This window comes from Trichosurus vulpecula, chromosome 2, assembly GCF_011100635.1.
Source record: "Trichosurus vulpecula isolate mTriVul1 chromosome 2, mTriVul1.pri, whole genome shotgun sequence".
NCBI lineage: Eukaryota > Metazoa > Chordata > Mammalia > Diprotodontia > Phalangeridae > Trichosurus > Trichosurus vulpecula.
Genome location: NC_050574.1, coordinates 290261703 through 290288551, shown reverse-complemented (window position 1 = coordinate 290288551; position 26849 = coordinate 290261703). Strand labels below are relative to the sequence as shown.

The 26849-nt window shown below is 40.5% G+C and overlaps 1 protein-coding gene across 1 annotated transcript in view; it reads right to left on the bottom strand.

The window, feature by feature from the left end:
* MCM6 (minichromosome maintenance complex component 6) overlaps positions 1-26022 on the bottom strand; it is a 42622-nt gene extending 16600 nt beyond the window's left edge. Inside the window, exons 1-9 of the mRNA XM_036742501.1 lie at positions 25765-26022; positions 23493-23639; positions 19884-19994; positions 17363-17612; positions 14074-14239; positions 13474-13619; positions 9105-9255; positions 2954-3095; positions 1696-1837 (exon numbers count right to left, since the gene is read on the bottom strand). Of these exons, the coding sequence (XP_036598396.1) occupies positions 1696-1837; positions 2954-3095; positions 9105-9255; positions 13474-13619; positions 14074-14239; positions 17363-17612; positions 19884-19994; positions 23493-23639; positions 25765-25871 (1362 nt within the window). The 5' untranslated portion in view covers positions 25872-26022. The remainder of the gene's footprint in view (positions 1-1695; positions 1838-2953; positions 3096-9104; positions 9256-13473; positions 13620-14073; positions 14240-17362; positions 17613-19883; positions 19995-23492; positions 23640-25764) is intronic.
* Positions 26023-26849: the final 827 nt, after the last annotated feature.

The window sequence follows — 26849 nt, the reverse complement described above, 5'->3', positions numbered from 1 at the left end:
ACAGGCCCAGCCTACCAAAATCACAAGTTTGCACCAACACCACAAAGTGTTCGTTTTGTTAGTCAACAACCATTTATTTTATGTGCCAACTATGTATTTAGTCAATGGGCACTACAAAAAAAAAATTAAATACTCTGCCCTCTAGAAGCATTGCACCTGGAATCAGGAAGACCTGAATTCAAATTCTGCCTCAGACCCAGCTGTGTGATCCTGGGCAAGCTACTTAATCTGTCTGCCTCAGTTTCCCAGTCTGTAAAATAAGGAAAATAACAGTGCCTATCTCCCAGGGTTATTGTGAGGATCGAATGAGATAAGACCTCAAAGTAATATATAAATGCTAGCTATTATTTATTAATGATGATACTTCAGCTGAGCTAGTTTCCAAATAAGTGGCTAATTTCACATAAATGTGAATGGTATATAAAAGACAGACACACCTAGCCACTTTGTAAAGAGACAAATTTTTTATCTTAAATCTTGAATTTGCTCCCCACATTTGTTTCAGCCCTAATAATATTATAAATAAATTACTTATTTATTTAAATTTATTTAAATTATTTATAATAAATTAATTTATTTAAAAAATAAAATAAATAAATTACTTAATGTACCCTTCTCTATCACTGACTGAAACACTCTAATACACAGCTTAAGAATGCTACAATGGTTTTTTTTACTCTCCTTTGCCAAATTCTGGGCCCACTGTGGAGAGAGAAGTGTAAATAAGTATGATGGAGAACAAAGGAGATACAGACATACTCTACACCCCTACCTATGTATGGGCACAATACACTCATCCTTTTCTAATCATTATTCAATTTACGACACCCCTGTGTAAACAAGTGTTCCCCCCTTTTTTGGGCCAGACTTTATGATCTAAGTGTGGCAAAATTCCTACCAATGCAGACTGGCAAACCATCTGTAATTTATAGCCTTAATAGAGTCGTAGGACACTGAGAGATTAAGTAACTTGCTTATGACCACAGCCAGTCTGTGTCCAAGGCAGAGTATGAACTCAATTCAAGCAGACCATTATCTATCACACTATGTGGCCTCTTATAGATTGGTAGTTATTTAAAAACATGACTGAGTTTATGGGAGTGGTTTGAGAGATGCCTGCATGAGGATGCTGTATGCTGACTCACACAGAGGGGCAACAAATTTAAAATGATGGTAGAAAATACTGGCTTTTTACAAACCTATCAGGATACAACAAGGAGAGCTCAGTAAATGTCATGGACAGCACTATATAATAATTTTGTCAGACTATTAAATTAAGACAATTTTGGTGTGTGCGTGTGGGGGAATCTGGAAGTCAAAATCATGCAGAACTGAGTGTTGTAAACTAAAAATAAAAAATCTTAATGAACAGCAGAGAACAGAAGAAAACCTACAAGGAAGCAAAGGAAAGCTGGACAGCTTTGAAAACAATGTGTAGTATTTATTATATAGGTTTTCTTGAAATGGAATTTTTATATTGAATTCTCTCTTATAAAAATAAATAATTAGGACAATTTAAAAATCATCTTTGGGCCTTTTCTGAGGAAAACATATTTTGTTCATTCCAACTTTTCAGACTTAACCTAGCCTAACAAAACAATCACAAACCAAAAGTAGGTACTGTCTTCTCTTATTCCTATCATGACAGGTTGATTCTTTAATTTTTAACTTCAAGGATTCAAAACCATTGCTTACATTATCAGCCAACATCAGAGCTCCAGCCTCAATGACAAACTCATGGGATTCTTCATCTCTCACCACCGCTGCTGTTAAGCCAGCAGCACTGGAGGCTTTACCACTGGTATACACAGCTCGGGGACTGAACTCCTCCACATGCCTATACAAGGACATCATACAGAAAGACATCAGATTAGTCTGCAATCCAGGTCTATTATCAGCACCTTTTCCAGGAATAAGAGGGGTTAGGAGTTATGATAATTAAGCATTAAATGACATTTTAAAATATCTGAGAGCAAGACATTGAGTACAGCCTCTTCAGAAAGGATACAGCCCACTGGGTGGGGGAAAACTTAGGTCATACATAGTCTGATACAATACTATGAAAGCTTCATTTTCCTTGGCCTTTTAAATGGTTTTTAACTTAGTCTGCTCAAATAATGAGCTGAAACTAATGCAAGGACAGTGTAATCATTTAAAGAGTAGGAAAAACAATTCTGAGGATGTATCTAATCGAGAGACCAGATACAACAGCATTAGCATATGTCAAAGGTAACATAGGTCTTAGGAAACATTAAAAAAATTTCCATTTAGCTTAGAACCTCTACTTTTACATCTCAAAATCAATTCAGATGAGAGGTACTATGGTACAATTGACAGAGTACTAGCTTTAGGTTCAAATGCTGTATGTCCAGCTGTTATCACCTGTAAAACTACCTCTGTGGACCTCCACGGTCCCTTCCTAATCTCTATCTGTGACTACAATGTTATAATCAGTGACCCTTTCAGGTAGTTAACATCAAACCATGAAACTCTACAGCAAGAAAAAGTTATGTATAAGCTTGAAGATATCTCCATATTTTAAAGTTTTAAGACTGGCTAAGTAATTCTCACACACACACACACACACACACACACACACACACACACACAAAACAAACTATGTATCATAAAGATCATTTCCCTTATTTTACAAGTAGTTAAAACAAGATTTCATACAGGTGATGAGATTTTTCCATAGTCATGTAATTAGCGTCAGTGCTGGGACTGAATCCAAGATTTCTAAGCCTAGGGTCCTCTTCACTACGTATACAGACTGTCTCTATCCTTAAGAGTATATAACATTCCTATTATAAACCAATCTAACATATACTCTGCCCCCATCCACCCTTTTCCTTATCGTAAGACATAGAGAATGCCTTCCAGGCAATCTAGGAAACCTCTAAACAAAAAGGTCACTTTCTAACCCTGCCTCACTGTAGCTATGGATGCTTACTTGAGAAACTGGCTCTTGGCGGTGCTGGGGTCACCAACAATGCAAACGTTTATATCTCCTCTCAGGGAGGTGCCTTCTCCTGTTGTCTTGGGAACACCTCCAAAGAGCATCAGAAGGACACCCCGTTTCACCTCATTGTTACCTGAAAGGGAAGGAGAGAAGTTATGGGTGAAGGGATAGAAAAGAGGTTGTACTTTTCAAATTTATTTAGGAAAATGTGTAGTGCTGAAAATGATCCAAAGCTACTTCTCACCACTAAAGCTAATTTTTTCATAACATTCTCCCAGTGATGCTATGAGGGGGCTGTGAACCATGATACATAATGGTCTTCAAAGAATCACAAATGCAATGCTCCAAAGGGCAAGAGTTTAAATAAGCCACAGCCTATGACACTTGCATTGAGAAGTGGCATAAAAGTCAGTATCTATAACTAGAGAAGAGGACCAGTGAAGAGGGGATGAGAGTGAGGGGGTTCAATTTAGTACTGGTATGAGGGAAGGGTTAGATTTGGTACTGGATAAAAATAAAGAAGTTCATCAGTGGAACAGATCAGGCCCACAACAGAGCACACAAATACAACAGCCATGTGGTCAATAAATCCAAAGACCCCCCACAGACAAAAACTGTTTCGAAAACTGAAAAGCAGTCTGGCAGAAAGTAGGTTTTGACTACACCTCCCACCACATACCAAGATAATCTCCAAACAGAGATATGTCTTAAGATATAAAAAGTCACATCATAAACAAGTTAGAGGATCAAGGAAGAAATTACTCTTCTGACCTATCGATAAGGGAAGAGCTCAGAACCAAACAAACAAGGGATAGAGAGAGTCATAAAAGATAAAATGGACAATTTTGATCACGTGAAATTTAAAAGCTTTTGTACAAACAGATCCAAAGCAATTAAAGTTAGAAGAGAAAACAGTTAACTGGGAAAAATGTTTCTCTGATAAAGGTCTCATTTCTAAGCCATATAAGGAATGGATTCAAATTTATGAGACCAAAAGGCATTCCCAATTGATAATCAAAAAATATGAGCAAGCAGATATCAAGGGAAGAAATCCACTCTGTTAACCATACCAAAAAAAAATGCTCTAAATGACTAATAATTAGAGAAATACAAATTAAAGAGACTCTGAAGTTCCACCTCATACCAGTCAGATTAGATTGTTAGTCTCTCAACATCCCATCACTTTCTAGGTTTACACAGATCTATCCAGCCCTTAGGTTTCCATCTCTACCTTCCTCTTTAGAGAAAGACAAGTGCTGTCAGTGGAGTTTTAAATTTCTCCAGCCTGCGACAAAGTTTTCCCCACTTATAGATTCTGAGGACCAGTAGAACATAGGGTAAATATGCATGAATGAACCTAACTATAGCTAGAGGCATTCCTCAGTTGATAAAGTCGAAGGTATAAACAGAGAGTTCTCAAGGGAAGAAATCCAAACTATCTATAGATAAAAACACTCCAAAGCATTAATTAGAAAAATGCAAATTAAAACAACTCAAGTGCCAAACCTCACCTCATACCTATCAGATTGGCAAAGACAAGGAAAAGTGAAAATGACAAATGGTGGAGGGACTGTGGAAAACAGGCACATAAACCCACTGCTGGCAGAGCTGTGAACTGGTCCAGCCATTCTAGAAAGCAATTTGGAATTATGCTTAAAAAGTCACTAAATATTGTTACTAAACCCTCTGACCCAGCAATACTACTACTAGGCTTAAACTCCAAAGAGATTAAAGAAAGAAGAAAAGATCCTACATGTACAAAAATATTGATAAAAGCTCTTTTTGTAGTGGCAAAGAACTGAAAACTCAGGGGGTGCTTATTAACTGGGGAGTGGAATAACAGATACATGAACATGACGGAATACTATTGCACCATTGGTTTGGTTGCTGTCCTTCATAGTCAAAGAAGCCCAAAATGACATCACTATGTCAGGATCAATGTACAGCGTGTCCGACTGAGGCTGATCACACCAATACAAGCTTGGAAGGCCCCATCGCAGAAGTCCTATGGCGACAGACAAGTGACAGTACAGCAGGTGTGGATGGATATGCCGGGAGCTGTAGTGACAACCCTGCATACAAGGTGGTTCACTAGACTGAATCAGGAATGGCCGTCAGCACCCCCTGGGGTATCTGAACAGCCTTTGGAGAGGGCCATACTGCTCAACTCCTGGTGTAAGGAAGGGGATAGACACGGTGACCTAAAATTGTCTGCTCCATCTAACCTAACTCTGGCCTCCTTAATTGTAGCCGGTGGTGATCCAACTCTATGTTGAAACACAAAAAATGTCCAAATGTTCATATGGACTATTATGCTATAAGAAACGATGAACGAGACAGCTTTGGAGAAACCTGAGAAATGAGTAGAATCAAGATAATAACATTGCAAAGACAGACAACTTTGAGATACTTAAACACTGACTAATGCAATAACCAACTGCAATTCCAGAGGAGCCACGATGAAACATGATTCCAACCTCTTCACAGAAAAATGGTAAGATTCACATACATCTGAGACAATCCTTTTTGGCCATTATGGGAGTTTGCTTTGCTTGACTACGTACATTTGTTGGAAGGGTTTTCTTTTCTTTTGGGGGGGGGGGTGGTGGTGAGGGACAGTAGGAGGGAGAGCAAATAAATGCTCAATAACTGAAGAAATATTCTAATTTTTAAAAGGGATAACATACAGACAACCATACTGTTGAACTGATATCTCTTAGAAGACCTAGAGAAAGCCCTCTAGTGTCTCATTAGCTCTTTTATTGATGATTCACAGAAATACGTGGATAAGAAGGCATGGATGGATTGGGCTCAGTATGGGCGGTCAGCATCTTCACCATGATGAGACCAGGAACCCTCTTCAATCAATAGCATATCAAGAATGTATGATTTCATCAGTTTGGGAACTCCTTGGACTTGTCTATAATTTAAGATTTAAACCTCTTTAGCCCTGGTCTCACCATGTAACACCCCCCTGTGCTGGTAACCAAAATGCGCTCCTTAGCACTTAGTTCAACCAAGTGCCCTTGAATAGTTTGGCTTTTGTTCCCTTTGAATAATTCAGCATATTTCATTGAGCCTTACTAGGGGCTAAGCCCCAGGCCCAAACCTCTATTAGGTGTAAAACCTTAGTGGGTGTGGATTGGCAACTAAGGTGGGACCCAAGGTGGGGCTAACTCCAGGGAGGGCCTAGTTTACATGTCTGGGAGAGCAGAGGCTCTTCGACTATGTGGGTTTAAGTCACCTCTCTGTGATGATTCTAGGTCACGTGGGTGAGGAGCATGCGTGACTCACCCCTGACGCTGAAAAAGACTTAAAAACCAGGGGTTGGCTGTCTGTTCCTTGGAGCTCTTTGCCGCAGCAGTGGTGGCACGGGTGACTCTGGGCCAGCCCTTGTTCTGAGCTCCCAGGCTGAACCTAGATGTTGGTAACTATGAATTGTATTGGGTCTGTCTGTTGATGTTTGTAATTTGTTTTTATTTTGCTCTGAAGTTCAGTGTGCTGGCTTTTTCCCCTGAACTAAGTGAATGATACTTCTGTGCTGAATTAAAAGTAAGCTTGCCAACCCCTTAACCTTGCTTTCCTTATTAAAGCAGATCAAAAGAACCTGTGCTTTCACAACGTGTTGGCAGCTTTCTGGGTGTGGGTTGTAGGTGGATCTTACACCCCCACAGAAGCTGCTAGCCGGATTGTTGAAACACCCCCTCCCCCAACTTAAACTCCAGTGGCTCCCTATGACTGCCAGGAACAAGTATTTTAAAAACTTTCTATCTGGCATTCAAAGCCCTTAATGGCCTGCCTATCTCCTACCTTTCTAGCTTTCTTAAACCTTATTTATACCCCTTCCTATATGCTCTTCAATCCAGCGATGCTGGCCTCATCATTGTTGTTCCTCCATCTTCCAGCTCCGTACCTTTTCCCTGGCTATCCCTCAAGCACACAACACTCTCCCTTCTCACCCATACCTCCTGGCTTCCTTCAAGCCCCAGCTAAAATCCCATCTTCTACAGGAGGGCTGACCAAAATGCAGCAGCCCCTGGAGTGCTCAATGCAGCCTGCCTACAAGCATAGAAATTTACATAAATGCTTTAGTAAACAAAGCCGAGCTACCGCAGAGCTCTCACCAAAATGGCAAATCAAAATATATTGTCTATCGTTTCAATAAAAACCTAAGGTAGGACAGCCCTGTTCTACAGAAGGCTATTCCCAATCTCTCTTAATTCTAATACCTTCACTTTTGATTGTTTCCAACTTCTTTGTACATTATCCTCCTCATTGGATTTTGAGGTTCTTGAGGGAAGAGACTGTCTTTTACCTTTCTTGGTATTCCCAGCACTCACCACAGTGCTTAGCACATAATAGGTACTTAAAAAATGTTTACTGACATAAAAAAATATAAAAAACAACAGTTTATACTGATGTAGTGCTTGAAGGTTTACAAAGGGCTTTGAATACATTACCTCATAAGCAAGTCTGGAAGCAGCATTTGGTAAATGCTTTCTACATGCTCAAAACCCCATCTGACCACCATAACCAGTCATAACTGCAGAGGACCCTATGATGAAGCATGACACCCACAGGCCTGACCAAGAAGTGACAGACTCAGGATGTAGATTTTGAGACATCTATTTTTGGACATGGCCAATGTGAAAACCTGTTTTGCATATTTGTTACAAAGGTATTTTTTCCCCTGGCAATGAGAAAGAAGAGGACTGAGAGAGAGAAGAAAAAAAATAAAGCTTATTAACTGAAAAAGAAATAAAATGTAACTAAACAAAAGAATCCAGGGTTACCTACACTCTATGATAAAGAACTGGAGGATGACTTCAGTAAAAGGACTAGACACCTCACTAGGCACAAATACTCCAAATACATTTATATGTGCTTTCTTCTAAGTGTTGAGTAAATCTTTACAGGAAGAAAACAAGCAACAAAAATTGAATCCTTTGAAACTGCTATGAAAGAAAAATATTCCTCTGGATTAACTTAGCTGTCATGAGAGTAACCAAATGCTTTTGATTAAGAAAAAAAAAGATAATTTAAGACAAAAAGTTCTTCAATAACTCACAGCCAGCCAAACCTAAAACCATCAGAGAAATTTCAATTTTCAAATTAATTTTATTTAAACTGAACTATGCCACTCAATGTCATATTTCATTGATATTTTCAAATATTCTGATAAATTGCCATAATGGAACTTTTTCCCTTCTCCAGCTAAACTCAGTAATAAGCTACGTTTAAAAAAAAAAAAGCCCACAAGGATGCCTTACTGGCTTTGGGTAGGAGGACCTGGGTTACAATTCCAGTTCTGTCACTTTCAACCTTGGTAACCCTGGGCAATCACTTTAGCTCTCCTTGCCTCAGTTCCTGATCTATAAGAGGACCGGACTAGGTTCTCTAAAGTCCTTCCTGTTCAGTTCCAAATCTATGCTCCATGTTCAATTTCCCTGATTAGGTATCTGGAAAGAGACTATTTAAAACGATTAAAAGCACACCCATAAGGAACACCCAACAGTCTAATAAGCTCTTGGCTCAATCCAAGGGTGCTGCAGAAGAGAAGAGGAGAGGGAGCAGGGTGGGAGAGAACCCGAGGAAAGCTAGAAGATGAAGGCGTATTTTTGGAGTGATAGTAATCTGCCAATCTCTACTTCAATTGAGGATAAGAAACACAGGAAAACACGGCAGTAGTAACTTTAATTTATAACTGTCAAAGGTGTGAGGAACATAATGAGTTTTACCAAGAAGGCAAGAGGAGAAATCTCCATAAGAAATTTCTTTAAGGAAAAAAAAATGTTAAGTGAGTTATGAATTTATATAGTGCTTTAGGGTCTTCAAAGTGCTTTACAAATATTAACTCATTAGATTCTCACAACAACCCTGTGAGGTAAGAGCTATTATCATCATCCCCATTATACAGATGAAACTAAGGCAGATAAGAGAGTAAGTGACTTTCTCAGTCCAGGGTCACAGAGCTAGTAAGTGTCTGTGAGGGGATCTGAACTCAAGTCTTTCTGACTTGAGGCCCAGTGCTCTGAATACTGCGTCACATAGGTGCCTCTATGATCACTTTCCATTTTAAAAGTAAGCACAACAGGATTGCAATAAACATTTCAGTTTTAAGTCTAAGTCATTTAACTCTTACCGTGGATAGTAGGGAAAAGGCTAGTACAGAGATTATGGTAAAGGTTTTTATCTTGACTCATTTCAAACACTTTCTCCCACTCCTTCACAGACATTTGGTTCTTAATGCTCTCAGCTGTTTGTTCCTCATCTCGGAGCTCTTTTCCACCAAACTTTAAAAAAAATGTAAAAAATCAAGTGTTAGTGTAATGACAACCCAATATGATACGTGACAGGAACATAAGGAAGAGGGGGAGAAGGAACATCACTTGCTTAGCGAAAAAAACAAAAAACCCTCAGTTGGAAAGTGAAAGCAGGAATCTGGAAGCTGTGAAGTTCCAGTTTAAAAAAAAAAACAACAGCCAATTAACATACATTTAATAAGCATCTATTATGTGCTAGGCACCAGGGATACAGAGAGGAGTGCAACATTCCCTGCCCCCAAGAAACTTACATTCTATTGGGGAATACAATAGGTACATACACACATACATGCACATTTATAAAAGTGCACAGAAAATACAAACTGTATTGGAAAGATGAACGTGGACGTCCAGGTCACATGTTAACTCTTAACTCCAACAAGATGGAGGAATAGATTATTTTCTCCAATTCTCACTAACCTCTCAAATCTCTCCAAAATAGGAATTATGAGCAAGAGACAAAGCAATTTCAGCTTTCTCCAGTCTACGACACCAAGAACCCAAACGAGGTAAAGACTCAATGAATGAGCAACCGAGAAGGCTAATCTCTAACTCCTAACAATGATGAGCTCACTCAGGACTTCCTCCCCCACCACCCACCAGGGACTGCAGGAGCAGGCTCATGGGCTTGCCATAGAATTCAACTTTATACCCCAATTCCCAACCTCAAAGTGCCAAACTCCAAATGGCAGAAATTTGCTAAAAATGCAATAGTGGCTTGTTTGTTGTTACAGCTCTCTGTGCCACTACAGAGCCAGAGAACCGATAACTAATTGGGAATGCAAATACACAAAATGAAAGACTGTCCAGAAGAGAAGCAAAAAAAAAAAAAAAAAAAAGCAACATGGCTAAAAGAAAATGATCTTCATACAAACAAATCATACTTATCTCCAAGATAAGAAGCATGAAGACAACTTAAGGATGACAGATTTCCCAGAACACAAGTCAAAAAACCTGAATCTCATAATACAAGAAACAACAAGAAAACTCCAGAACTTCTGATCACAGACAGCAAAGTGCTGATAAAAAGAATCCACAGGTCACCTGTAGAACAAAAGTCCTGTGCTGCAAACTCCAAGGCAGAGTGCTTAAACTTAAAAGACAAACAAGAATTTCCGCAAGAGACCAGTAGACAAACTTTCAAACATAAAAGAAAGGAATTTTGAAAAACAAAAGATTATTCTGAATCCACCAGAAACCACAAGAAGAAATAGATTATGTTCTGAAGAGCAAAGGAGAACAAGATAGAACCCAAAGTGACAAGTCCTGCAAACTTAAGCCTAAACATTAATGATAAATGATGGGCATTCAATAAAAAAGGAAGTGTTCCTTTCTCAAACACCCCAGATGTTAGAGAAACAAGAAAGGTGAACAAATACAGCAACAAAGCAATTTCTTTTTGAAAATACACAAAGGAAATCAAAGAGAAATGATGGGGAAGAAACAGGTCCGAAACACCACGGACCAAACTTTCCAAAACCCTGCCTACAGGACAATATTTTTATGCAACTAAATTACAGGATGGGAGGCTGCAAAGAAATAGGAGAGGAAGAAGATAAAGGGGAATATGTGATTTATGCTAATCAAAGATGAACAATTAAAGGAAATCTGAGAAATGCACATCAAAATAACTCAGAGGTACCACATCACACTCACTAGGCCGGCAAAGTTTATAAAAACAGAAGATGACAAAAGCTGGAGGGGGCCAGAGGGAAAACAGATACATTAATGCACTCTTGGCAGAATTGTGAATTGGTCCAGTCATTCTGGAAAAAAATTTGGAACTCTGACCATAAAGCTATTAAATTGTGACCCTATGACCCAGTCATACTGTTACTAGGTCTATATGCCAAAGAGAGCAAAGAAGAAAAGGACTCATGTATAAAAAAATTATTTCTAGTGCCTCTCTTTCTCAATAACTCCATTGGCTCTATATTACCCTTCTGAGATTACATACAAAGTCTCCTGTCTGGCATTTAAACCTCTTCATAAGCTATATCCTTCAATCAACTAATAAGTATTTAATTAAGTGCTTATTATGTGCCAGGCACGGTGTCAGGTGTATAAAAATGAAATTCCTATCCTCAATATGCTTACATTCTAATAGAGAAAGACAAATATATATAATGTACAGTAATGTATATAAAGTATGAAGTTATTACACATATACCCACACAAAGTAGTTAAATACCAGGTAATACGGGATCAGGAAAGCCTTCAAGCGAAAAAGGGTGTCTGAGGTGCATCTTAAAGGAAGAGGAGACTCTATGAAGAAATTAGGGAAGCTAGAAGGCAGAGCTGAGGACATTCCAAGAATAGGGGGCATCCAATGCAAAGCTATGAAAATGGGAGAGAACCGAGATACAGCATCCTAAGGGAGAGAAAGACCAGTTTGGCTGGATCACAGATTTTGGAAGGAGTAATGTTCAGTGAGCCTGAAAAAGTCAGTTGGGACCAGGTTACTTAGAGCTCTAAAAGCTAAATATGTGAATTTAAGTTTTATTCTAAAGTCAATAGGGTGCCATTGTAATTACAGGGAAGTGCCATGGTCAGATCTTCATTTAAGTATTTAATCCCTCCAGGTCCTGAACTGGAAAGAAACTCAAGAGGCCATCTAGTGTAACTGTCCTCTGACAGTTGAGAAATGAGGTCTAGAGAGATTAAGTAACTTTCTAAGGAAAAATCACTTTGGGAGTGATGGGAAAATTAAGGGCATGGAGACCAATTAGGAGGTAACTAATGATCTGGGTCAGAAATGACGAGGGCCTGAATTATGGTAGTGGCTGTGTTAGTGCAAAGAAGAGGTGGGGCATTAGCGACGCTGTGAAGGTAGAAGTGGACAGTGGACATATGGTGGGAGGGAAAGAGAAAAGTCAAGGACAATGTTGAGAACACAAACCTAAGACACGAAAGGGGTATCTGCCTTGGACAGAAATATAAAAGTTTGATGTGAGTTTTTGACAAATACTGAGTTTTAAGATGTTTTGGGGGCATCAAGTTTGACAAAATTGAATAGGCAACTGGTGACCTAAGCCTGAAGCAAAGAGATGGGGGATAGACTTGCAGATCAGGGTGTCACATGCATAGAGATGACAGGTAAACCCATGACATCTCCACTTCTTGTCACCAAGCTTGCCCCCATGACTGGCACTCTCTCCCTCCTCACCTCTGCTTCCCTGAGGACTCAAGGTCTACCTTCTGCAGGAGGCTTTTCTGAAATCGCCCATCTACTCCCTATGCTATATGTAATTACTGGCTTACATGCTGATTCCCCTCTTAAATACATGAGTGCATGGAGGACAGCGGCTGTGTTGGCCCTTCTTCGTATTCCCCATTAACAGTAAACACTTAATAAATGCTTGCTAACTGAAGGCATTATGATGTTTGAGGCAATGTTATCTCAAGCATACAATGAAAACCTAAAACCCAGAGTTCAACCTAGGTTTAACCCTGGACATTTGAGAGATAATCATCATACTACCAACTCCTTCCTGTTCCACCAATGGAAAATAATAAGTATAGCTACACAATTAACCTCACCTCTTCCATAAAGTCTTTCCTGACTAACAAAGCAAATTCTCGTTAGCCCTACCCTAAGCGTGCAATTCTAGGACATTCTTACACAAAATATAATTTCAGTTTGTGTCCTTCTTAAGGTCATTTCCATCCGTGTCATCTCGCTTGATAAGCTTCTCCTGAAAAAGGTCTGCTTAAATAATTTTGTCAAGTATCACAAAGAGATACATTTGAATTTGATAACTGGAGAGTAGAACTAAGGGACCAAATCACATTAAATTTATACTTCAGAAATAAAGAAAATTTTAAAATAGCAAACCCAAATTCTCCTGAGGTTATAGAATGGGAAACGGGAAGACAGTTTCAATATCAGACAACCAAGAAGTAATAATCAAATAATAACCAATAAAGAAATAACTCCTAGATAAACCCCACTTAGAGTTTGAGTCATGGTAATTAAGCATTTATTAAGTATCCACTCTATGCCAGAGACTGTGATAAAGCACTAGGTATTCAAAGAAGGACAAAAACAATCGAAAACCAAAAACCCCTCAATATGAGCAAGGCAAATAATACTTCCATACACAGAAAGGGTCAAGGGTCTCGGACTCTTGTCCAAGAAACAATTCAGTGTTACACGAATTGAAGAATAAAAAAAAAAATACAACTCACCCTTGGATTGGTTGGTGCAACATAGCAGGCAAGGAAGACCAGCTTATAGGAGAGATCTCTTACACCAAGAGCCCGGAGCCCCCTGACACCTTCTGTCTCATATCCATCTACACCACTGACACGGGAATCTGTCTCTGCACGAACTCCTGGAAGAAAAAGGTAAGTGACCTTTAAGATAGCTCCTACTATGACCAGCCCTCGACAATCTAGGGCCTAACTAAATTAATCAAGGAATGAGAGCTTCACAGGCAAATGACATCTATGGATCTCCAAAACTCATTTTGGTTGATAGTTTCAACCTCTGTCCCCTAAGCATCATCCCCTTTTCCTACCAACCCTTTAATGAAGGGCCAAGAGATAAGCAGAAAAGAGGTAACTGCACAACCTACAAGCTGGAAAACCTAGAGCTAAATGCAAGCAATCAGACTGGATCACCTCGAGGGCAGGGACTGTCTTTTGTCTTTCTCTATAATCCCATCCCACCACTTAGAATGGTGTCTAGAACACAGTATGCACTTAATAAGTGATCACTGACTGACTTAGACACAAGAGTGAGAAACATCCAAAGAAACCAACATCCCCTTAATGAGAACCACATACCTGGTGTGCTAAGCTTAGCGACGTCTGGGACAACAATCAGAGTGCCCGTGAAGTCACATTTGTCCCCGGCCTGTGCTGACTCCACAGCTTCAGCTCTCAGGATGACCTCCAAGCTACGGGGGATACTCCCCCTCGGAAGCTCAGCCTGTGTCTCCTGAATCCGAACCTACAAGACGACAAAAAATTATTTTGTATGAACAGGAAATGAGATACCTTTTAAATTCCACTTTGTAGAAAACTTTCTTCCTAAGCTCAGGCATTCGGCCAGCCATGGTGCACCACACACTGCAATTCCTGCTACTGAGGGGAGGCCGAGGCTGAGGGATCCCATGAGTTCAGGGGCCTTGGTCAACAATAGGTTTAAAGCTGATCGTGCATCCAACCTAAATCTATATGGGGAGTCCATGGGTAGAAGATAGGAAGGAGGGGAGAACCACCAGGCTGCCTAAGGAGGGGCTCAGGTTGGAAACGGAGCAGGTCAAACCTTCCAGGTAAATCAGCAGTGGAGTTAGCCCTTGAGTAGCCAATGCACTTCTGGCCTAGGTGAGTCAAGGAGACCCAGTCTCCAAAAACAAATCAAAATAAAGAAAATTTCACCCCACTCTTTCAATAAAACGGGATTCTTCTAACACTTCTGGGTAAGAATCTTTTATTTTAAAAAAAATCATTTGTATTCTTTCAAATATGATGAAATCAGCTCCAAGAAGTGATCAGACTGAGCTGAGAAAAATTATGCAGACATGGAAAACTCTGTCATCACAAGGATAAAAACAGGCATTTAGAAACTGGAAAGGTATTTCACCTGGTTATTAACTCATTAACAAATCAAAAGGAAACTGGGGACCCTTTTACTGATAAAAGTTTAGGCATTGAGGAATCCAAGCTGATTATTACCAAACTGATAATGATAAAGAACTAGTGCGATAATGGAAAAAAGTGAATTACGTTCTGATCACATGACTGAATGGAATCAAGGGGTGACTGATAAAGAATATGGGAAAAAAAAGGCAAGAAATCAAAACTACTTGTACTATTACTAAGAACAGGAGATAGGAGTACACCAAGAAACCAAAACTTAGGAGTCCAACCCTATGGGTTTCAAGCCTTCCCAACAATTACTGCCAGTAAACTAAGTGTCTGCTGAGAAATGTACTCCAAAGGAACATTTGATTTTAATCCTCCTAAGAATATCTAACTCCTGATTATCCCTCCATAGATTTTCTACTTTGTGGATCATCAATGTTTAATTTTAAGTTGATTTCCTCTTTGCTAATAATTTGCATGCTTCTGGCCCACCTTCCACAACTACCAGACACTGTGTGCTACTTGAGAAATACCAAGCAGTCTTAATGCAGAACCAAAGAAAATCTATCAATCTATAATGTAGTTAAATTAAAACAAATAAATATTTGTTTCTGCTAGGTTAGGACTGACTCAACCATTATTCCCCTCTATTAGTAGGAATTTTTCTTTAAGGGTCTATGTGCCAACACTACTAAGCTGATGCTGAAGTTCATCTGTGAAAGACACTGGTGTAGCTTGATGGAGGGGCGCTGGGTTAGGGGCCAGAAAGCCTGTTTTCAAGGCCTGGATCCAACAAATGCCAGACCGGTGACCTAAGTCAGTTACTTAATTTACTCTTAAAACTAATCTCTCAGTGGCAAAACAGGAATAAGAGTATTTGTGTTACCTGCTTCACAAGGATATGGAAAAAAAAAGCATTCTGTAAATCTTATTCATTATTAAATTATTTACAGTAAAATAGAAACTTAAAAATGCTTCTTGCTTGACTGACTGGCAGACTGGAAGCGAAGGGAATTTAACCTAGAACTAAATATTTACTGCTGATAGATACAAAATTTGGGGTATTGGCCAGGGTTAACTGGAACAGACTATAACTCCTTTACAGAAAAGTTTAATACCTGTCACGGTATTTTTCTGAGCTTTTACGTCTAACCACTCATAGGAAATCAGATTTCAGGGGCAAATAGGTGGTGCAGTGAGTAGAGCATCAGCCCTGGAGTCAGGAGGACCTGAGTTCAAATCCTGCCTCAGACATTTGACACACCTTGGGCAAGTCACTTAACCCCAATCACCTTGTTAGCTTCCAAAAAAAAAAAAATCAGATTTCACATTCTTATGGACTAATTAATTACACCAAGTTTTAAATCTTTTGAATTCTCTGATATACAAGTTTAGAAAATTATCATAACAGCTATTCTTTTCAACAAAGAAAAGATATTATGGACTGCCATTCTAAATGAATCTTGGTCAATACTTTAATATATTAAAATAGTTTTAAAAATTAAAAAATAAACAACCCTGTGGTTTAACAAAGAACTCCATAACAATCCAAATAATTCTGGTTTAAATTATTAGACAGAAAAACGGTCAGCGGTTGTTGTCTGTCATTCATTTTTAACGTCATGAATAATGTCTTGACTTGTGTGTGAACTGGATTTAAGTGAGGCAGAGCTGTACAAAGTCACCAGCCTCACGCTCTTTTCTAGTCATTGAAATCCAGTGGCAAGACAAAAACAACGGCCTAGAATGCAGTGGATGACCTTGGCGTCTTCAAGGTCTTATCAAGCTCCAAGATTCCCACAGCACTTGTTTCAACGGCCTTCATGGCCACTGGAACAAATTGTTCTCATCTGCCCATTCCACCAGGAGAAGTCTTGAGGCAGGCAGGCAGGCATCCTCCTAGCTCACCAACAGGGGTAAAGCCTGTCCGTCAGCTACCTTCAACCTGGTTCAACCCATCTGCTAAGGCAGTTTCACTGGAGTGTAGTGACTACACGTGCTACAGCTGCTTGGGGCCAAAAGTGAGAGTTAGGTCACAGGTGGACACTAAAGGTAGGTGAGCGGCCCTGAGGTGCCAGCCCTCCCTGAACACCCCAACAGTCCCCAACAGTCTGGGGTAGTGAGTAGAGGATTAGCCCTGGAGTCAGAAGACCTAGAATCAAGTTCTCCCTGTGACACATACTAGCTGTGTGACCTTACTCGGTGCCTCAGGACAATTCTCTTAGCATATAAATCACCAGGGAGTAGCAGATGTGTACTAATGGAGGTAGTTTCTATACTGAAATTCTCCCACACCAATGAAATCACAGGTCTACACCTAAATAAATATAAAAAAAAACAAACCACTAACCCAGGGTTTATCAAATTTGCAAATGGTAACTTGATAGGCAAAATGAACTTAACAAACATTGCCCCCCGACAAAAAAAATTTTTTTAAGGTGTCTAGGAGTTACTGACATATAATGGAATTAACCAAAAATAATACCTTTTGAAAGTCAACAAATCTCGATTTGTTCGTATCCAGCAGGAACCTTCTTCTGTTGGCACACACTGGATTTCGGCAAATGTTGGGCTGTGTGTATTTGAACTGCTGTTCCACGTCCTTGACCATCGTCTGACAGTCTAGGCAAAAGAAGGTGCCGCTTACGAGCTCTGGGTGCACCGGGTGGGTTCGGACTACCTGCCCACTGATACGTGTGAGCGAGCCAATTCTGGATGAAGTCAGCTCCCGAATTCTGTAAAAGGAGAAGCGTTTTATCAGCTCACAAAGACAGAGGTTCTTCCTCGTTAATGCAACTTTTTCTAGTTCATTCCTCCCTCTGCCTTCATCCCCTAAGTCACAAACACTGTGAATCATCCTTTACTTCAATGCAAAAGGGAAGTAAATTAGAATATTTCATATCTCTGATACAGAATAAATTAATTTTGAAACTTTTCAAGTTTGGAAATAACGCCATCCAGCTGAGAGAAGGGACTGTGTCATTCTTCACATTTGTTCATTCTTCTGGCACCTCAGCACCTAGCAGAGTTCCTGATACACAGTAGGCTCATCATAAATGCCTGATGGTTGACTGATTTTATAGGTACATCTCCATTCCCACCCACTCAACATAACCCTCAAATTCCTTTGCAAAATGAAACTATTTCAGTCTTGTCCATCATCAGCTCTGTTAACTCAGATAAATCCTGCTACTGAATTCTGAGACTGTCCCCATTCTTTTCACCTCCTCTCACTTGACTTAGTAGTTTCGAAGTCTTTTTCAAATTCCAGGACAATAGGCTTGCCTAGCGCTTGCTTCCTCCCTCCCATATGAAAAATGAAAATTTGCTTTCTTTTGAATTTACATTTTTCCCTTTAAAAAAAAAAAGCTCTTTTCTCCACAGCTCTAGGAAGAGCAATTTTAAAACTCAACTTACTTAACAGACAAAATGCAATACACGTGTGCAGACACTAACTTTCTGCTAGTGTCCAATACTAATCCCATTATGTGCATTTACATATTCTACCGTCATAACAAGGACAGTGACTGTTCAAAACACTCTAAGATGGACTGTCTTAAATGAGCAACCCACACACCATTTAATAACTAGTAAGTTGCTGCTCGATGGATTTCTTTTATTCCAAAGAAAAAGCAAAGGAATCATAAATCGTCTTAGAACATTCTCTTTGGTTTTATAACGAGATGTGCATACATCCAGAAGAAAATTATTCCAGAATTCCAAAGTGTATGAATAAAGGCTAGATAATCTTCATATCAGGGCTGACAGGTTGGAATTACCTTTGCAGAAAGATATAATGCAGCAACTTGCATAAACCAAAATCTAGCAGTAAGTACATTTTTGTATCTGTGTGACTTAAAAACATAACAATACTTTAAAGAATTTTGGCCTTCTCCATAATCTCTCTTTGTTTTCACAAAAGCACTTTACACTTTAAAGTTAAGCAGAATAAGTGGCATTAGCTTATATATTTGTTTATGGCCCAGTTCCTTTAGTAAGACAACAGATCACTGGACACCTCTCTATGATGATGTGATTCTGTTAGAGGGAAGGAGGGAGGGAAAGAAGGAAAAGGAAGCAAATTAGCCACTGTCTACTTTAAGTAAATGTATCTAGCAAAAACTGTACAATGAAGGAAGAATTTTATGGAAAGTGCAAATCCTGCCTGCACTCTACCTGGTATACTATCTACTTGAAGGGTGAGAGTTCAGAAACCGCATCCAGAAAAGAGCCTTGAGGCATTCAAATACATGCAATGCTTTATAAAAAACAAAAAAGCTGAGATTTCCTGTATAAGCTTCAGGAATGATCCACAAACATCATTAAGCAAAAATAGTTGTTGCAGGATTTTTATGTATTATACATAAGGCCATATATACTCTTCTACAGTATCACTACAAAAGAATGATGTATTACTATATGGAAAAAAAAATACTGCACAATCGTTGCTTAAATATTTAGTAAATATTATCTAATTTTAAAAAAGATCTGTCTGTAGACACTAAAAGTATGACACAAAACATAAATAGAAGATGTCTTTTTGTCAGCAATTTAAGTAACTTTTTATATATGTAATGTAATATATACTTTGCAAATTGCTCTAGCTCGCATTTGCCCAACTTTCCTATTTGCAAGAGTACCTTTTTCCCCCAATAATTACACGCATACATTCTTCATTTATTATTATTTGGACTACTACGTACGCTAGTAATGTGGCAGCCACATACAGCTGACCCCACTCTGATGGGTATGTAGGAAGAGCTGCCTGCTTCCTTTAGAGTTAAGAATTTATTGCATCTGAAATGACTGTTAAAACTAAAATGAGTTAATTGAGTTTATTTTATAGTCTCAGTTGTAATAAAATGTAATTGACTTTGCTTCTGTGGGAATTTTTAAAGCCAAAATAATCTACAACAATAATGATAATGATGATGATAATAATTAATAATCATGTTGAGATCTGGAAAAAAAGAAAAAACAAAGGAAAATATGTCCTGGCTTCTTACTTGTGTCTGGTAGGGAGGTCTTGGAATGCAACATAAAAATCTTTGGCAAGAGGAATTTCTTTACGATCCTTGACGAAGTTTTTCAACGCCCGGCACAAGTAGGGATAAACTCTGAAACACAGAAAACCAGTGTGTAACTTATACATGTGTTACAAGTTCTCTTCATGCTTGTCAGAAGAACCAACTAAGAATTTTCAGCTTGTGAACAATCTCAGGCAACTTAGCCACTAACCCAAGCACCTCTCTAGATCAGGGATCCTTCATCCTTTTCCTACGAGGAACCCCTGGGGCAGCTTGGTCAAGCCTAAGAACCTCTTTTAAGAACAAAGATTTTAAATGAACAAAATAAATAGGACCCCAAAGGAAGCCAATTCTATTAAAATACAGCAATCAAAATATTAAAGGCGACAAGTTCATAGACATCAGGTTAAGAACCACTAGTCTAGACAAACGCCAGTGACCAGACCCTCCAGCCATGGCTTAGCTTTCATGATACTTCTGCTATAATAATCATTCTTCCTACAAAGCCATTAACAATTCCATTTATATGGCACCTGAAAGTACAAAAAACACTTTACAGGCATTATCACAAAGATCTAGGTTAGCTTCACTGAGAACAGGCTATACTAAACTAACATCCTTTGTTTTTTGGAAAGGATCACTAAGCGGGGAAGTCAGAGGAATTCTCAAGCTACAATGTATTTTAGCAGGACATCAATCAAGTATTTCACATTATTCATTTCCCCCTTCTTTTTGTCACCTTTGTCCACTTGCTGGGTTTGAGTTGTTTTAACTTTCGTTTATCTTATTAGCAATTCGGAGCATTCTTTTAGATGGTCATTAAGTTTACAATTCTTCCTTGAAGACGTGTTTATGTCCTTGGACCATTGATCTATTGGAGAATGGCCAAAGTCTTATACGTGTTAGTTGCCTACATATTTGGGATATCAGACCCTTATCAGAGATATGTCATGATATAAAGATTTATCTCATAATTTTCTGGTGAGAAAGCTGGAGAGAGTTGAGTTAGACACTCGCTAGTACATTTAGATGGATTCTGACCCAGAGTAGGCACCACTGGATCAAATGTCAACTTGGAAGGTCTTCAGTGGAACGCCCCAGGGATCTCTGCTTAGTCCAGTGCGAACTGTTTTTTTTTTTCCTTCTCAATGACTGGGGATAAAGTGTTATTATCAAATTTACATATGACACAAAGTAGGGAGGGATGGATAACACAGGGTAACTGTCACTGTCAAAAAAGATTATTAATAAACTAAAATGCTGGGATAAAACTGGTAGGTAAAATTTAATAAGGATATATTTAGAGTCTTATAAAAAATCAATTTCACAAATACAAGATGGGGAAAATCAGATAGCACTTTGTACAAAAAGGGGGGATGCTAGTGGAATGGAAGCTCAATGAATGAATAATATGACGTGGCAGCCAAAAACAAAACGAAACATAGCGCAGCTACATGAATAGAGCACCACCGGCCCTGCAGTCAAGGAGGACCGGAGTTCAAATTCGGCCTCAGACACTTGACACACTTACTAGCTGTGTGACCTTGGGCAAGTCACTTAACCCCAATTGCCTGCCTTCACCCCTCCAAAAAACAAAACAAAACCACTTCGGCTCTTGGGCAGTGTTAAGAGGGAAATGGTTTCCAGGAATAAAGAGGTGACAATGATCATACCCTTCCCTGGTCAAACTACTCCTGATATGTAGCGTTTGGGTCTGGGCACCACAGTTTAGGAGGGAGACTGGTAAGCTAGAGAGCAACGAGGATGGCAAAGGGCCTCAAGGCAATGCTATGTGAGGAGCAGCTGAAGGGCTCGGAGAGGTTCGGCCTAGAAATATTCTTCTCTTCAGAGAAGACTAGGAAGAGGAATCTGAAAGAGGTTCTCAGGTATTTGAAGGGCTGTCATGTGAAAGAATCAGGCTTCTGGTTCCTGGAGGAACTAGAAGCAATGGGTAGAAGCAGCAAAAAGGCAAATCTGGGCTGGATGTCAAGAAAAACTAGAGCTCTCTACAAATGAATGGACTGCCTCGGGAGGCTCTTAGTTCTCCCTCACAGCATCTTTTAAACAGGAGCTGGATAACCACTTGTCAGGTACGTTGTGTCGTGACGAAATTCTTTCCAAATGTGAAACTCCTCCATCTCATCTGAACCTCACAACAGCCCCATAAGATACACACTACAGACAGGATTCCCATTTTACAGATGAGATGACATGACTCGCACATGGTCACTGCTGCTAAGTGTTGGAAATGGGATTTGAACTCAGGCCTTCCTGACTCTAAGTTCAATATCCTATCAGCTATAGCACACTTGCCTTTAATCCTTTTATATTGCTTTAAAATGTACATTTTGCACTGATTTCCTGACAGTGCAACTGGCAGCCCCAATTAATGCAACTCAGGTGGGTGTGGGATAAGGGCCTAAGAGTCTGGCTGGGAAAGTAACCCAGTCCTAGGCAAGGCTTCTTAACCACTGTGTGTCATGGACCCGGACCACTCTGGCACTCCAGTGAAGCCTATGGACCACTTCTCCGTGTTTTTAAATGCATAAAATAAAATACACAGAATTACAAATGAAACCAATTATAATGAAATATAGTTTTATTAAAAACATATGTAGCTATGAAATATTAAGGAAAAAAGTTCATGGACCCCAGGTTAGACCACTTAGCTAGCATTTTTATAATTTCAAGTTTTCCAAATGGTAGCAGATAATAATCGTAAGGCACTCAGCAGAGTGTTTGGCACACAGTAGATGCTACATATAGGTTATCCATTATTAGTCTGTGCTTGTAATGGAATGAATGCTCTCCATCCTCATCTCAGCCTCCTGGCTTCCTCACAGGTAGATGCCGTTATTATCCCCATTTTACAGATAAAGAAACTGAGGCTTAAAGGTTAAATGAATTGCCCAGGGCTACACGGCTAGCAAGGCTTTGAGGCAGAATCTGAACTAAGATCTTCTTAACTCCAACATTATCCATCTCGCCTCCTAGCTGCCTACACATTCAGGCCGCTTTCCCATTACCAATAGCAGCCCCCATTCTCTTCCCTTTTGTGACTTCTTTTCTCTTTCGAGGTTGCCTTGGATGTTCATTTTAAACCGATTTATTCTGTAGACAGATGAGATACCCTGAGGACCACCTAGAACACCTAGATACCATCCCACACACAGTTCTTGTCCTCTGGGGACAAAGTAAATATTACATTAGTGTTCAATACCCAAAATGAAAGAAATGCTCTTATATAATATAAATGTGAATGACTGTAAACAAGACAGGAGCTTTGGTAGAGTAATTCACGAGAATGAGAAAACCCATGGGGATACGGATGTGAGAGGTTTGTTTCAGTGCAGTACTCTTAGAGTCTCCTTACTTTTCAGTGGCTCATGAGAGGTCTGTCTCCATTGACAAGTGCCTTGCTAACAGAACACCTGACCAAGATCTCTCTGTAAAATGAAGAGTGTGGACTGACTTCAAAGGTCCCATCTGGTTCTGGTGTTCTATACGTCTATGAGCCTAACAGACTATCTGGTTTTCTGGCTTCTGTCCTCAATCAAACTCTTTGGGTTTTTTAATAGGACGTTATACCTGTAGAACTCCTCTTGAATAGTGGTGGAAAGCTGCTGATTAAATTCCTCCAGGTCCAAGAAACTCACAACCAATGTGTTTCTCTCAGGACGAATCAGCTCTTCTGCCAGCTGCAAGTATTTCACTTCTCCATCACTGCTCTGGAATCTGCAAGAAACAGCAAGACCAGATGAAATGAAACAAGAGGGCATGAAGCACTGTCAATAATAACATCGATATACGCACACACAATGTTTGTGGCGTGTGCGTGTAGTGTCCAAAAGCGTAGAAAATGCCTTCTTCACAAGTCCTGGAATTTAAATAGTGTGAGCATTATTCTCATTTTAAAGATGAAGAAGCTGAAGCTCAGAAGCCAGATGATAAAAGGCTAAGAGACAGAAAAAAAATCTGGATACCAGACATTACCATACAAAGATGGAAGACTTCTTCTTAAAGTCAGGAAAAAAACCCAGAAGCCCAAATTTTCCAAAGAGGCTTAAGCTGATTTACACAAATATAAAGGATATTTCAAATGCTGGTCCTACAACTACGGAAAAAAATAAACATACTCACTAACAAAAGCACCCTTGACAACTTTTAGTAGGGAAGGGAAATGGGAGATTCACAAGATGCCTACACAAAGGTGAATAAAATTTTGCCAGTTTTATAAGACAAAGCAGAAAGATTACAAGAATTTTTTTTAATTTATGTATTTTTGTTCTGTTCCACAAAACAAAATATATTTGACTGAATAATTGAGGGAGCTATCATTTGTACTTAACATATGGGCTCTGTTGACTCAATAGCAACCCACATTTGTGGGTGCTTCACAGTTCACAATAAATGGCTTTCCCAGGTTTATATGTATCATTTCCATTTTACACAGACCCACCATACAGATAGTAAGGCAGAACTGGGACTCAGGCCCAAGTCTTCTAACTTCAAGACCAGGGCTCTTTCCTGCACAGATGGCCTTCTCTTTATAAGAGACTGTTCCTATGGAAGAAACTCTAGGCCTAAAGTGAAAGAGCATCAGGAACAAAAATTGTTTTTTTTTCTTATTTTAAATTTAAAAAAATTTTTTTTAAAAAATTAACATCTGCTAATATATTATAACTTTCAGAAAAAAAAACACACTAAGGCAAAATGTTCAAGTACAAAAGGCTCAACTCTACAGCACATCCAGCTGAGAAGCTCCCAAGACCATCAGGAGCCCCACAGCCAGCCAAATCCTTGAATGCTGACTTAGGTGGGTCACTGGGTTCAGTTTGGTGGAAACGGTCTGGTGGGAAGAGGGCCTGACTCGTATTTAAAAGGCCTGGGTTTAAATCCCAGCCCTGCAGTTTACAGTCTACGTCACCAGGGACTGTCAAGAGCGGGGTACAAAGAAAGGCAGAAAACTGAGATCCTGCCCTCAAGACCATCATCCTCAGGCACTTTAACGTTTGCAAAATGCTTCACCGATATTCTCTCAATTAATCCTTACAGTAACCAGGGGAGGCAGGTACCATTGTTAGCCCCGCTCGACGAGGAGGATTCTCAGGGGGGCAGTGACTAGCCTAGGGTCACCTCGCTAGGACCTGCACGCTGGTTTCCTGACTCCAGGTACCACTGCACCACCTAGCTGCCACACTGTGGTATCGAAGGCAACACACAAGAAAACAAAAACAAAAAAACCCGGAAACCTCTTCCAGAACGGGTCTTCCCCACACGGCCAGGCCCCGCCGACATCCGGCTCTTAGCTAGGTCTGCGGACCCAGGCCCGGACCCGACACTAGGGAAGGCGGAAAAGTGCGCGGGGAGCGGGCAGCCGGAAGAGCCAGCAGCCTAGGGGGGCACGAGGAGGGGGCGGAGAAGGGGGGCAGCAAGGATGCAAAAACTCCCGGGGACGAAGCGCTTTCTTCCCAACCAGTCTCAGAGTACATGAGGGGTACAAGAGGAAGTGCAACGGGGCAAAGTAGGGGAGGAGAGAGTGGGCATGCATCGAGTGGGCCAGTACGCTGACCCCGGGGAGTTGGGGGGCGGGGAAGCACGCTGACCCCGGGGAGTGGAGTGGGAGAGCACCTAGAACCTGGAACGGGGGGAGACCACCCTGACTCCTAGGGTAGGGGGCGGGATGGGGGGAGCAGGTGGGCGGGGAGGGGGAGGATCACGACCCCCGGGGCACGAGCCGCGGGGTGGAGGAGAGCCCGGACCGGAAGGGCGGGGAAGAAAGACCGCCGCGGGGTGGTGGAAGCCCCCTCCCCCAGACCTCCCTCCCCTCCCCCTCCGCTCGCCCCCCCCCCCCACTCACTCTTCCAGGAAATCCAGGAACAACTTCTGGCACTTCTCGGCCACCTCATCGCGGACCTCCACGTGCTGGGTCCCCGCCCCGGTCTCCGCCGCCGCCACTAGATCCATGGCCGCTAGCGTCCGGCCCCGGGAAGTCTGGGCCGCCGGTGCTCTAGCCTCCCCAAATCAGCCACGCTCAACTTCTCCGAGCAGCTAGAGAAAAGACGTCTTCCCCGCCGGCTCTCCCGACGAGATTGTCGGAGCCAATCGCGGGCCCGCAGTCCGGGGTTTTCGCGCCAAACCTAGCCAATGAGAAGTTGCCTCTTTCGGAGCCCCGCCCATCGAGGGAGGCTTTTCGCGCCAAATACTTGCGGGCTGGGAAGCTTCTACGCTACGCCTCCAGGGCTCAAAACTTTCTCTGAGTTAAGAAGCTGCGTGAGCCTGTATTCTTTGCTGAAGTGGCGGAATTTGAGAGTGGAATATTTGCATGTGTTTACAGACTGAGCATAAATCTAAACCAGGAAGGAACCTCAAAGGCTATCTAGGGCATCCCCCCTCGTTTTACAGATCAGGAAACTGAGGCCCCGGGGAGGTTAAGAAACTTGCAGGAGATTGCAGTCTTGGGTTGGATTTGAACACAGGCTCTAGGAGACTCCGGCCATTTCCCTTTACACTGTCGGGAGCTACTCCCCTAAAATATATTTAACAGACTCAAATTATTCTGCCACTGAACAAAATTCGACATATGTTTGTAAAACACTGCACTAGGCACTGGATGTACGAAAATGAATTTTAAAAGATTTTCCTACTCTCAAAGACCCTATAATCCAATGGGTGGGTAGGTGGGTGTAAAATATGTTACAGATAAAGGCATAAGATGAAGTCTGTCATAGTAAAGGATTTTTTATGGTACTTCGTGGTTCTCCAACGTTTTCTCATTTAATTATCAGCCTTGTCATCACAAGCATATAGGAAACTGAGTTTTGGTTATATAGTTCTTTTTAAAGTGTATATTAAATTTAACAAGCAAATAACCAAATTGCCCTGTGTTCCCTTCTGAATTACTCTCTCACATTGTAACAATGTAGAAAAAATCCCAGGATTTGG